At 44.3% G+C, this 14533-nt stretch overlaps 1 protein-coding gene across 2 annotated transcripts in view; it reads right to left on the reverse strand.

Annotated features, from left to right (window-relative positions):
• NMT2 (N-myristoyltransferase 2) overlaps positions 1 to 12671 on the reverse strand; it is a 34428-nt gene extending 21757 nt beyond the window's left edge. For both annotated transcript variants that reach the window (XM_056857405.1, XM_056857404.1), the window contains exons 1-2: positions 12530 to 12671; positions 78 to 213 (exon numbers count right to left, since the gene is read on the reverse strand). In XM_056857405.1, the coding sequence (XP_056713383.1) occupies positions 78 to 213; positions 12530 to 12639 (246 nt within the window). In that variant the 5' untranslated portion in view covers positions 12640 to 12671. The remainder of the gene's footprint in view (positions 1 to 77; positions 214 to 12529) is intronic.
• Positions 12672 to 14533: the final 1862 nt, after the last annotated feature.

Raw genomic sequence — 14533 nt, forward strand, 5'->3', positions numbered from 1 at the left:
TATCACCCCTGACTTAGCATCATCTACTGTGAATGCTGCACTAAGCGACCACAGTTAAAAGAAAGGCAGGCTCTCACTTTTGACGGTTGCTGAATTTTAATCTCCTGGGAGTCAGATGCAGAGTCCGATTTGGTTCCTCCGGAGTTCGGTTTTTCTTTTTTCCGCTTCTGTTTCTTTTTCTTCTTCTTAGCTCCCAAGTCTCCCCCTGGACTTCTGTAAAGAAGAAGAAAGATAAAAAGTGATCCATTAATTTTTGTAAAAAATTATAAAACTTGAAGTATATATAAATTTACAATATGCTAGAAGTACCATACATTGGGTTGGATCCAACAGAAGACTCCCACTAATGGAAGGGGGTGAGATTTCAAATGACTGCCTTGCTTCCAACTACAGATCTCTGACCCACCCTTCATGCTGCACCTGGGGGTCTTGCCCAGAACAGCAATTTATGGGGAGGGGTATGAGCTGCAGCAGGACAGGGGAGACAAAAAAAATCCCTTCCTTCAGCAGAACTTACTGGTGGATCTAACCTATTATCTCAGCAAGTGCATGTTCCCAAGCTTATGTTTGGAGAGAGTGCACATGCAAGAATGGTAGCATAGAGAACTGGCACGTAAATCCTCTGGAGCCCACCAACACCTACATGCCATGGGTTTATTGCCTGTTTCAGAGTTTAGCTCAGTTTAAAAAATACTAAACACAGCCTGGGGAGACACATGAACGAGAGGATGGATATGGGGGGCAGGGTCTTTACCCTTCTTCCCTGCATCTTCCTTGAGCGAGCATTATGAGAAAAACCTGCAAATGATAACTTCATTTTTAAAAATTGCATTATTTTATTGGTCACAAAATTAAGCTGCGGACTTATGCACATTTATGTGTGAAGATAAGCCTATTGAATACAGCAGGTCTTATTTCTGAGCATATTACAGAGGACCCAGATGCACAGTTTTTCCTAATACACAGTTTTCATGATTTTAGGGCAAAGGAAACATAAAAGGAATTGAATTTGGGGTCATAGGTCCATTTTTCACACTACTGTCAGCACAAACCTCACAGATTCTCTGCGCTCTTTTGGTTTCCTGTAGCCAAAGCACAGTGGGAGAGAGACAGAAACCTAAAAGAGAGACTGAGGTCCAAGCAAGGCCAGTCCTGGAGGCCTTTTACAGCTTTCCATCTTGGAGTATGTGAAGGCAGCAGGTTTTCTATGCTTCTGGCTATGACAGCTTTATCATACAACTGAGAGCATGGAGAGTATTCCTGGGGAAGGCAAACATCCTTTCCACTGAAACAACCCTGCACTTACTATGGGAAGTCAGCCAAGAAGATTGCAGAGTCCACACTACTGAGGCCGGACATGCAAAACCAGCAGAAACCAGCACGGGCTGAAGCACTCTGAGGTTCTGGACTGTAGGGATGAGCATTATTAGAACAGCTTCCCCAGTCCCAACCGTTCCAGCTACCTGGAAGTGCCCACACAACCAAGATTCAGGACACATGCATCTTTTTCTTGTAAAATGTATCACCTGGGTAAAGATAACTTCATGTGTCTTTCATAATTTGTAGCTCTGCTGTAAATTCAAGGTCACTTGAATTACAAAGTGTGTGAGGCTGCTGGAGAAAAGAGTAGCTCTGTGTTGAGCCCCTCCCTTCTCTAGCAGCTTGTTCAACTTACTCCTGGTCTTGGTATTGTTTCAGGGCAAGTTGGCTGCTACTGGGACAAGGGGTTGAAAATTACAGAAGAGAAAAAGAGAAACTCTACCTAGAATGGCTGCTGTCAGACATGGGTGCCATGATGCGTGCGATGTATGGTCCTTCCATAAGAACAGCCTTTCTTCACATGCCTGCATTAGCTGAAGTGAGGTTGGCAGTTATGGATGACTGGGGATTTTCCTGTGGAAGCCACTGACCCATCGGGGCCCCCTCCTTTCCATTTTGGAGATTTGCCAAGGCTTTTTAGTATTTTTCTTCTTTTTGACATGATGCTGTTGCAATCTGTACTACTGATTTTGTCCTACTGTTGATAATTGATTGTATCACAATATATTTTATGGACTGCTTTAATTGGTGCTGTTGTTTTTTTAAAAAAACAGTTTTACATTTTTAAGTGCTAAGTTATTGCCAATTTTTGAAACAGTGTCTTGGGTTACTGCTGACTGCTTGCTCTTAGGAACATTAAGGCTGAAATCCTGGTGGGGGGGAGATCCTTAGGAGCTGGTGTGACCCTGAGCCAGCATTAGTGCCCATTTAACCTGGGATAAGGGGCACTTATGCCATCACAAGTGGTATCCATGCCGGCGCTGAGGCACGGCGCAGGGCTTGGGTCCCGGTGCTGCATCCTGGCAGTGTTCCAGCGGTGCATGTCCCCGCACTGGCATCCTGTGAGGTGTTCCTGGGGATGGAGCTTCCTTTAGGCATCTTCCTAACCCCTTTTGCCCCAGGAACATCCCCTCACGCTGTGGTGTTGCTACGCCACCTTTTTTGGTGGTGAAGCCTCACTGAATTCAATGGGCCAATTTTTGGGTTTTTTATTTTTTGCCGCATTTAATTTTCTTTTTTGCAGCCAGGAAGCCTCACAAGAGTTGGCGCAGCTGTGCCACTCCCGGCCGCCATCATAACAGCCCCCCCTTAGGAATGGGCTGTAAGGGTTGTTGATGAAGTCTTAATCATTTGTTCATTAATATAAGCCACCTCTAGTAATGCTTGTAATAGAAAGATTGTTTATTTAGAAAATTAAAACCTGGACATTTGTTTAAATGCAATTTTCTGAGAAATAGATAATGGGGCACTTTAGAGCTACATAAAAACACCCAGCCCACTTCCTGATGGGTTGTGCTGTAGGCCTTTAGCTGTTTAGCACTCACAACATAGGGTGAAACAGATTAGAAACAGTATATCCTTTAAAACATTAACCATTGGATGGCAGTTTTCAAAAAGCACTAGGGAGAGTACAAAGATCTGACCCCAAAAATGTGCAATAATAGTAGATTTGGTTGTTTTTTTAAGTATTGGCTATTGAACGTGTGCTTATTTTTGTTTAAATTACTGGTGTTTTTTCTAAAAAAACTAAGTGGGTCTGAATGTGATAAAATACACTTTTAAAAAATATCTAAACTACAGTAGGTAAACAAAATTGTATATCTTGTTTCTAAAAATAAGCAAGAACCAAACATGTGGGCTGGGCTGCAAATCCATTGCCATAACATAACTAACAAAATGGAAATGTTTCTTTTGTAACTTGTGAGACTTTTTGTATGGGGTAGGAAGATGTGGAGATTTAACAGCTCTGTACAAGACCTTCAAGTCATGAAAAAATTAGATGTTACTTACTGAACAGAGAAAAGACCCACAGCCAGTTTCATGTCACTTTAGTTGATTATCACAATTCACCCAGCCACCAGGGATAAACCACTGTCACTACAGTGCATTATGAAACTGAAGGTGAGCCAAGTAATTTACATTATCATTCCAACTGATCATGAGAAAAACAGCCCATAACAGAAACACAAAACCAGAATCAGAATCAAGTACAGAGTTAACTGATCAGCAAACATGAAAGCACAAGCCGAGAATACTACTGGCCCTATGGGCCAAAGTAGATGTGCTTATTTGTAAAGACTTGGGGCCTTGGGAAATGGCTTTTTAAAAATGAAGGAGAGCCTGTTTGGGCTCAGAACCCCATTGCGAGGTGGTGGTGGAACAGTTCCTGCCTCTGGCAGTTTTCCTGTGCTGAAATTGTGCTGGGGGGGTGTTATTTCCCTATTTTTCTGCTCCACATGCACAGAATACTCCACGTGGGGCAACAAAAATGGGAAAATAACTTCCCCCAGCACTGCTTCAACATAGGAAAACAGCCTGGGGGGGAGAGGCAGGGGCTCTCCTTCCCTCCACAGCAGTATTCTGAGCCCAAATGGGCTCTCCTTTATGTTTAAAAGCCATTTGGGGAACCCGGATCCATCTTTTTATAAATAAGCTGATCTAGTTTGGCCCTAAGAGACAAACAGAAACAAATACAGGTATCCCACAAAAGATGCTCAACAGCCTTGTGAATTAGGCACAACCAAGAGTTATTTATCTCATGAGAAACAGCCTTGGTTATGTGGGATCCTGTTTTCCGCTAATGTCAAGCCACAGAAAGAACTAGGTAAACACTATTAGATGCTGTACAAAAATATACCAGTAATGCCCTGGGAGACAACACTATATAAAAACAAGATGCCATTCACTATAAAGGTAATAGGTTTTACAGCAACCTCCTAAAAAGGAGTACAGAGGGGAAAGCTTTCAGTATTTTACTACATTCTATAATATCAATAAAAGCTAAACTCAACTCATTACCAGACTGTCTCGCCATGTTAATTAAATACAAACAATAATGGGCCAAAAGGATTATGAGAGGCTGTGTTACTAAAGTGTGTGTCTAGGTCCAAGGAGACCTGGACCTGAACACCAGCTTGGACTGTGAAGCTCACTGGGTGACTTTTGAGCCAATTGCAGGGTTGTTGTGAGGATAAAAATGGAGGAGGAGGAACCCCAGCCATCCTGAGCTTCGTGATGGTGCTGTTGTGGGTTGTCCTGTTGCTGCCCATATATCTGCCATCCCTGTGCCTGGTACAGAGAAACTCTGCCACAGGCCAGGACTCCAATGCACATCTGTGGAACTCTCTGAGATGAGTTGGTTCCAGGGCTCCTGCAACTTGTGCTGTGGATCTCAGTGGGAGTTGTGGCTTCTGCAGGTCTTTTGTCCCTGTCTTCTGGTGCTCTGCCTATGTGTGTGTGTGTGTGTGCGCGCGTGCTGTCAGGGGGCCTTAGCTGCAGTAGTGAGCACTGTTTGGCTGAGCTTGTGTATGCCAATCACAGGGACATCAGTGGGTCACTGCTCTCTGATTGGTGGGTGTTGCTGAGGACTCCAGCATGCTCACTATGCAGTCTGGGCATTTCCCAGCTCATAGGATGGCAACTCTCAGTATCTGTGTTGTAGCAGTGCTTTGCCAGCAGGTACTTTAAGGACTCTGTTGCTCGCTCTATCTATCAATCTCCAGGATTTATATCAGATCACATTGTAAGCATTACAAAGAAACAAAGAGGAATTATTATACTGAATCATTTTTGGTTACATTCTAGCTTATTAATAACTGAAAATAAAATTGAATAGTTATATAAAAAGCAGGCAAAGGTCTATTCATATAGCCTGTGTATTTAAAAGTGGAACTAAATTATATAAAATTTCATTTTCAAAACAGCTTCATCAGAAGACCTGGTAGGAATAGCCTTTGAGACATAAAACAGAATCGCAGAGAAATATCTAAGACTAGCATATCTCAGTCACCTTATATGCATTCCAGCATGCAGCAGTTAAGACCATATGCGTACCTGCATTGTGATATTTTCTGCAGTGAGTTTATGCATCTGCCCACAGCACTATTTTAATACATCAGCACTGCATCACAGGAGTACATGCAGTCAACAGTGTATAACCTAATGTTAAATACCAGCCTCAAGGAACACAACTTCCTTTATACAGTTGGCTAAAAGATTCGTTACACCCACCCTTCATAACCCGAGAAGAGACCCTTTAAATCTAAAAGGATGTTGTGTTCAGCACACCTAAGTAGACCACTCTGAACACAGCAAGACAGTTGACAAGTTCAGTGTTCAGCAAGTTAATTTGCCCACCTTTTACCACACATCTGAGCAGACAGAAAATGCTCTGAAAACTGAAAAGCAAATATTTGAAATACTTAAATGCCATTAAAAGCTGTAAAACACCCATTTTCGGTTCTTTAATGGAACACCAAGTTGGTATTTTGCTTTACAATTACTCATGGCACACCATAAAATGATACTGTTTTTATACCAGTTTAAGAGTCATGTCTTTCCCTACAGAATTCTGGGAATTATAGTTTGGTGAGGAGGAGGCTGAAAATTTCCCATTGGAGCTCCCTAGCTTTATATACAGTTCTAAATTGCCTGCAGATCCCTAGAAAACAGGAATGACTATTAGTCCATTTTAAGCCTACAATCCAGATATGCCTTCTATCCCAGTGTATAAACCTTATCTGAACACTTAGGCAGAGCTTAAAAACAGCTGAAAAATCATAGTCCATCCGTCTTTGGGGGAACCTAAGGATTTTATATTGGTGCCTCATCTGAGGTTCTTCCCGATCCTCTGTCAAGGCTCAAGTTTTCAAAAATAGCCACTTGAAATGTTCACACAATAGTTTTGTTCCTTTACGACTTTGTACAGAGTGTAATTACATTGAACAGTCTTTTGGGGAGGGACAGATGATCAATTTCACCGCAGCTTTTATTACAAGGTCCCATTTGTCATTAGTTTCATTTCTGCTATTAGCCTTCTTTTCGGAGGATGTGTCATAGTGCTCAAGAAATTTCAATGAGCACATGGCATGATTCATGACCATGTAATAGTACGCAATTAACAGAGCAAGGAACCTTGCTGAGTACATACGGCAAATACTTCAGCAACCCAGTTACTGTATTCAGGACCCGAGGAACACCATAATTAGCTCCATACTACCAAGGAGACTCGGTTTCCACTTTATTGAATGGCAGTTCCTCATACTACGTAGCAAGTTTCAGAGATGCTCCAAAACCAGTTTTGTGATAAGGCCCAGGGCCTGCAGTTAAAGTCATTGTGCTTGTTCTGATACATTCCAGCCATCACATGTACTTGAAAAGCTTTGTTCCTTGGGCCTACATGTACACAGTCCTGCCGGGTCAAACCAAAGGCCACCAAATCCCTCAGGGGCCAGCCAGGTGCTCTCAGGAATGGCTTGAAGACCATAGCCATTCCCCACCCATGTCCCTCCACAGCTGATGTTTTGTGGCATACTGGCTCTGAACCTAAAAGGTGCACTTAGCAAAAAAAGGCCAATAAGACATGTATAGCTTTATCCTCCATGAATGTTCCCAACTGCATTTTAAAGTCATTGCCAGACCTTGTAGCAGAGACTTCCATAAATTAGTGAGCACAGTGTGAAATACTATTTTATTTGCCTGATACTTAATCTACAGTGTATTCAATTAGGTGACGCCAAGCATGAAACGAAGAAAAAGATTTCCTTTTTCAATTTCATCCAATAACCATGAATACTTTTGTAAATTTTTGTCTTGATGCCAGCTCCCCCTCCTCAGTCATCTTTTTTCTTAACGAAAAAGTCCCCTGAACTTTTAACATTTCTAGATTGGCCCAAGAACAATAGTGTCATAGGTTTAAAGCTAAGGAAGTGTCAGCTTAGTTGGGAAACTGTCTGGGAGCCCCAAGCAATCTACTCTGAAAATATAAATGCAAAAGATATAGGTAGATCAAATTTAAAAAGGGTTCGCATGAAGCTACCTTACACTGAATCCGACCATCACTCCATCAAGGTATCGTCTACTCAGACTGGCAGCCGCTCTCCAGGGTCTCACATAGAGGTATTTCACACCACCTACCACCTGAACGTTTTTAAATGGAGATGCCAAGGATTATACCTGGGACCTTCTGCATGCCAAGCATATGCTCTGCCGCTGAGCCACTGGCCCCTCTCCAAAAAGAAAGGTGCGTCTCCAAAATTGGACAAAGTTACAGCTACCTTTCAAAATACTTTCCACGCTAATTCCCTCTCTTCTATTATGGTTAAGACATCCCACCCCAATTCTGCTACTCTTTGTTTTACTCCTGCCTTGAGAAGGAACCTATGCCCATGTCATATTTCTCTGCGTGAAATTAGGGTGTACAGAAGAGGCTGTCTTAGAAAAGGGTACTCTACCCAATGTATTTCTCATTGGGACACCATCAGGTGAGAGTTATTCTAAACTTCAGAACTATTCACATCAGTTACTACAAGAATCCCAGTAGGAAATGATGAGTTACAGCAGCCAGCAATAAGTTATCTCCAAATGAATGCTTGACTAAAGGTCAAATTGTGTGTGTCTGTGCACTTTCAAGTCACAGCTGATTTATGGCGACCCTGTAGGGTTTTCAAGGCAACAGACATTCGGAGGTGGTTTGCCATTGCTTGCCTCCGCATAGGCTGAGAGAGTTTTGAGAGAACAGTGACTGGCCCCAGGTTACCCAACAGGCTTCATGCGGAGGAGTGGGGAATCAAACACAGTTCTCCAGATTAGAGTCCGCTGCTCTTAACCACTATACCATGCTGGCTCTCAGGGTCAAATTATATATCATGTTTTTTAACAAGCTGAGTCTGGCTTCCTCAGATCCAACTCGCTTTCCCTGCAGCCACGTAGCAGCTACAAGGGACTGCTTTTTAAAGGATCACAGGGGCCCAATTTGGCTCAGAACTATGGTGTGGGGGAGTAAGGGCTCCTGCCTTACCCTACACAATTTCCCCAAGCCAAAATGTCTTGGGCGGGGAGACTTATTGTCCCTATTTTTGAGCTGGCTGTGCACATAGACTGGGCCAGTCAACAAATATCATAAAAATAATCTTTTGTATATAATATATATCGTCCAAAGACTACACAAATTATTAAGTTTACCAACATTTTTTTATAAACCTGTCCAGGGTGGTGGCAGGGGCCACACTGATGGCCTAGAAGAAACAGAAGGCCATTTTCTTTCATTTTACAAAACTTCCCTGGTCACCTAGAAGCATTTTTGTGTCTTTCTGCAGGTAACCAGGCTAGTGACTATTTACCAACCACCTCAAGAGTAGGTAGCCTGGCCGCTCTAGCTATTGAACTTGATCACTTCACCTAAACTGCACACCAAAAAGCCTCATACCACAAGCCCGTGTTACACCCACACACATTGATTAGAAGAACAATCGGTAGGCCAGACCTTTTTGAAATGGGGAACTGGAACATCAAACTGGAATCCCAACTTCTAATTCAAAACTATTTAGCTGGCTTACAACTGACAAAGACCAACTGCGAATGTCAGTGAAGCCTAGCCAACAAATAGCCAAGATATTCAGTTTTGGTGGCGGCATTTCAAGAACTTTGCAAAGCAAGGAGGATTCTGAAAGCAATAAAGTGTAGAAAATGTGATATATGAAGACAGGGCTGATACTCAACAAAAAAGGGGAAATCGTGTGATAATTTTCAAATATTTATGAAGATATTAGAAAGAAGCAGGAAAATGCAAACCACTGAGTTCAGTCTACTATGAGATGTTTTAGAAATGATGAAAAGACTGCTTAAGAATGAGAAGGAAGTTAACATGTATTCTGGATAAGTTAATTTCCTTCATATGTACATATATTCAAGGTGGCTTGCATCTAGCTATCCTTGTACCATAGGAATTCCAATGGCCTTCAAATTCTATTCCACTGTAATTCTGTGATATGATTTGCTATCTCAGATGGCTTTGAAAGCCCATAGGGCAATCTCAGACTGACTGTTAAGTCACAGAAATACAAATGAACCACTGCTGTAAGGTCACCAGCACGTTACCTGCAAAAATGAGAAATTCTTAAGGGGTGGCATTTTTATTCAGCTGAATTTAGTACAGTTTCTCCCCTTAGAATCCAAATTGGTGTCACTCTAATTAGGTCTGATACCTTAGCGAGCAGTGATGCAGCTGGAGTCTGCGCAGAATTGAAACTAACCTTTATTATTATTAATATAATATATACAGAGTTTGTGAAGACAGTAGTTACATGCCTACCTCATCACTGATCAGAGACACCTTTACCAAATATCTAAAGAATGTGTAATGCAATCCTATGAAAAATCAAACTTTTCTAAACCCACTGAAGTCAACAGGTTTAGAAAGGTGTAACTTTGCTTAAAATCACACTGCTAGGGGGCTTGTTATGCATCACATTCTTAGGTGCACACCTACGATATTTTAAACATGAATACAGCGAACATGTACTTCATACAGGTATACATGTCTTGCAATTTTCAATGACCGTAATAAATTGATTTGATACATGTCTTGCAACAGTTCTAGGGCTCAGAAAGCATTTTTTAAAACATATGTCTAACAATCAATTCTAACAGACTCAGTGAAGCCCCGTCGTCACTTCTTGTTTTAATAATAAAGCACATTTCCTTGACAAACCTATTGTGTTTTCATTACACAGACAACAAAGATTTCTTCTCTCTCTGAGCTATTTATAAACTTGCCCTTAATTTCATAAAATAAGATCAGGCAAATCCAAATGTGCCTCATTTGCACACTAGAAGTTGTTGCATTTTTTTAAAAAAGTGAACACAGGCAATATATTTATTAAAAATCATAAATAATCGATCCTTCAAAGTAGGGACTAAGAATATTTCCTAGTTATGCTTTGAAATATTTTCAGTCTCCAAACTATTCAGCAGTAGTACAGTGAAAGTGAGCTTGCGCACTTATATGCCTATCATCTTGCACATAGCCCAATGCCACCAGTAGCTTTATCATCCAAATCTAATGTAAGATTGAATAAAGTCTAAGTGAGGACACAGGTTCAGATGTTACTTGGCAATATACATAATCCTCCCTTTTTCTAAACAGTTATCAGCTGGGAAAGGGAAACACTTTCCTTTTCATGACCCTTCCTGCTGGATCTCTGAACTGAAATGAATGCCCTGTGGTTACTTTTTTAAAAGGAAGATACCAACCTGGAGATTATATTGTCTGATCTGCAAGACTTCTAATCCAATATACTCCCTACACACTCTTCCTTTTCACCTCACCTGCACCAGAAATGAATCTTGGAATTCAAAATTAGAGTACTCCATTCAACCCTCTTCCCAAAATAAAAACTATGGTTCACCTGCCCCAAGCTCCTGGCTTAACGTACACCAGGTGGGGCAAGATGTATTGCAAGTCACACTGCACAGAAGTCACACTGCATGGTGGGGGGAGGGTTGGGGTCACTGGGGATGTGGAGGGGGAGGTAGTTGTTAATTTCCTGCACTGGGCAGGAGGTTGGACTAGATGACCTGACCCTGGTGACCCTTCCAACTCTATGATCCCACTCCTGTTTCCTGCATTCATTCCCCTGAAATAGCTGGTTCCCTTAGGGTGGGATGAGACCCATCTCCGCGCCCCCCCCATTTTAGTGTGTATTGGGGAAGGGGGGGAGAGATAAAACCCCCTCGCACAGCTCCAGAGAGTGGCTGAAAGGTGGGCTGCAAATCTGCACGAGCAAAGAAGTAACTGCAAAAAGATGATTCACAGTGTTAAGTCTGTCTGCAGTAGTAGAAAAGGGCAAGAGTCCAGTAGCACCTTAAAGACTATATAGGGTATATACCCTACCAGAAAATATTTTTGTTAGTCTTTAAGGTGCTACTGGACTCTTGCCCTTTTCTATTACTACTTTTTCCTTTGTGATCACCCACGTACCATCTTTTTGCAGTAGTAGAAAAGGGCAAGAGTCCAGTAGCACCTTAAAGACTAACAAAAATATTTTCTGGTAGGGTGTATACCCTACTACTGCAAAAAGATGGTAGGTGGGTGACCACAAAGGAAAAAGTAGTAATAGAAAAGGGCAAGAGTCCAGTAGCACCTTAAAGACTAACACAAATATTTTCTGGTAGTGTATATACCCTACCAGAAAATATTTTTGTTAGTCTTTAAGGTGCTACTGGACTCTTGCCCTTTTCTACTACTGCAAAAAGATGGTAGGTGGGTGACCACAAAGGAAAAAGTAGTAATAGAAAAAGGGCAAGAGTCCAGTAGCACCTTAAAGACTAACACAAATATTTTCTGGTAGTGTATATACCCTACCAGAAAATATTTGTGTTAGTCTTTAAGGTGCTACTGGACTCTTGTATATCCCCTACCAGAAAATATTTGTGTTAGTCTTTAAGGTGCTACTGGACTCTTGTATATCCCCTACCAGAAAATATTTGTGTTAGTCTTTAAGGTGCTACTGGACTCTTGTATATCCCCTACCAGAAAATATTTGTGTTAGTCTTTAAGGTGCTACTGGACTCTTGTATATCCCCTACCAGAAAATATTTGTGTTAGTCTTTAAGGTGCTACTGGACTCTTGTATATCCCCTACCAGAAAATATTTGTGTTAGTCTTTAAGGTGCTACTGGACTCTTGTATATCCCCTACCAGAAAATATTCGTGTTAGTCTTGAAGGTGCTACTGGACTCTTGCCCTTTTCTACTACTGCCAAAAGATGGTAGGTGGGTGACCACAAAGGAAACACTGGGGGTGGAAGAGCCGGGAAGGGGGGTGGGGTGGGGAAAGAGAGAAGAGACGGAAGAGATCCTCCCACAGACACAGTCACGTGCTCGCCCGGCCACAGCAAACACCCTTCCAAGGACGGGCTGAGAGGTGTTGGCTCCGGGGGCTGCAAACCCCCTCCCCGCACAGTCAGACAGACAGACAGACAGACAAGAGCCGGCGGGGAACCAGGCAGGCAAACGCCCCGGCGCTGCCGCTCCACAGCCGCAGAGGGGAGCGGCTCCTGCGCCTTCCCGCCCAGCACAAAAGCCTGCCTGGCGACCGGGCACGGCCCCCCCCCCCCCAGCACCGCCTCCCCCGCCTCAGGGCGGGAGGTCCACCCCGGCCAGGCCCCCCGAGCCCCAGCCACGCCGGCCAGGCTCGCGCCCCCCCTACCCCTTGGAGTGCTCCGTCTCCTCCTCATTGTCGCCGTCGATGCCGCAGGTGTCCTGGTCGTCCAGCTCGAGGCTCTGCTGGCTGGCGGCGGACTCGCTGTCCTCCGCCATCACGGGGGGAAGGCGGCCGCGGGGGGGGGGGAACAGGGAGGGAGGGAGGGGGAGAGAGAGAGAGGAGGGGGAGGGACTCCCGGGCAGAAGCCTATGAAAGGCGACCAACCGGGGCACGCGGGCAGACGCGGCCCGGAGGAGCTCCCTCTAGCTGCCGGCCTCCCCCCCCCCACCGCTCCCCGCTCGGCCCTGCAAGACGCCCACCTCGCCCGGCTCGGGAACGCCTTTTTTTTGGGGGGGGGTGTTTGCCTCCTGGCGGGGCGGCCGCCTGCTCGGGTTCCTATTAATAGGGATAATGCAATAAAAGAAAATTAAATGCGGCAAAAAATTTAAAAAAAAAAAACCCGAAAATTGGCCCATTGAATCCAGGGAGGCTTCACCACCAAAAGAGCAACCTTGTCCTTCAGTCGAGCGCAGGTAATACAGTATTGCGCCTCGTAGGCTCTGGGGGCGAAAACGCATGGTGTGTGTGTGTGTGTGGCACCTTGGATTTGCCACTCTCTAACTGCACATTTCCCCCACCTGAATTCTCAAAACTCTGCATGGGGTGGGGGTGGGGGCTTATTTTTGAGTTCTGAGGACTTGGATGGGGAAAATGTGCATCTCTGTGTGTCAAAGTGCCTTCAAGTCGCAGCCGACTTATGGCGACCCCTTTTGGGGTTTTCCTGGCAAGAGACTAACAGAGGTGGCTTGCCAGTGCCTTCCTCAGTGTGTGTGTGTAAAGTGCCATATGGCGACCCCTTTTGGGGTTTTCATGGCAAGAGACTAGCAGAGGTGGTTTGCCATTGCCTTCCTCAGCGTGTGTGTGTGTCAAGTGCCGTCAAGTCACAGCCAACGTATGGCGACCCCTTTTGGGGTTTTCCTGGCATGAGATTGACAGAGGTGGTTGGCCAGTGCCTTCCTCTGCACAGCAACCCTGGTCTTCCTTGGTGGTCTCCCATCCAAATACTAACCAGGGCTGACCCTGCTTAGCTTCTGAGATCTGACGAGATCAGGCTAGCCTGGGCCATCCAGGTCAGGGCAAAATGTACACCTAGAGAGTGGCAAATCCAAGGTAAATCCAAGATAATTCGCCCCGAATTATCCCGGAATTGCTACCACATGTTTTTATGTGGACGTGTGAAGTTGCCCTTCTGTCGAGTTAGGCCAGGGGTCGGCAAACTCATTAGTCAAAAGAGCCAAATATCAACAGTACAACGATTGAGATTTCTTTTGAGAGCCAAATTTCTTAAACTTAAACTATATAGGTAGGTACACAGTTTATTAACTTAATAAACTTTAATTAAAGTTTTAAGTCTTAATTAAACTATAGGTACACTGAATAAAACTTGATATCATACCTAACAGTGATCTTATTTATTGATAAAAATCAAATTGTAAGTACCTGCCATTTCCCCCTCCCCGCCTGGAGTCCTCGTCTGGAGGCCTGTCTACCGCCATAAAAGCCTATTGGTAGACCTGGCCTCCGGCTGAGTCCCATTGGGAGGCCAGGTCTACCCATTGGCTTTCTTGGCAGTAGACCTGGCCTCCGGAGGCCCATAGAAGCCAATTGGTAAACCTGGCCTCTGAAAGGGGACTTTTTCCCCTCCTCGGAGTCTAGGTCTACCGCCAAGAAAGCCAGTGGGTAGACACGGCCTCCCAATAGGACTCAGCCAGAGGCCAGGTCTACCAAAGGAAGCTCGTCCCGCCCAACAGCTGATAGGCGGGGGGGGCAGGAACCGCCGAGCCGCCCGCCCAGCAATCGCGTGGCTAGAGGGGAGGCTTTAGCCTCCCAACCATTGAGGGCAAGGGAAAGGGGGACCTGGCCATTCTCCACAGTGTGTGGGGGGGGGGAGAGACAGCGCGCCCACTCGCCTGCTCTCTCGCACTCGTTCTCTCTCAGGCACGCTGGCTC

The sequence above is a fragment of the Euleptes europaea genome, chromosome 11, assembly GCF_029931775.1.
Source record: "Euleptes europaea isolate rEulEur1 chromosome 11, rEulEur1.hap1, whole genome shotgun sequence".
Lineage (NCBI taxonomy): Eukaryota > Metazoa > Chordata > Lepidosauria > Squamata > Sphaerodactylidae > Euleptes > Euleptes europaea.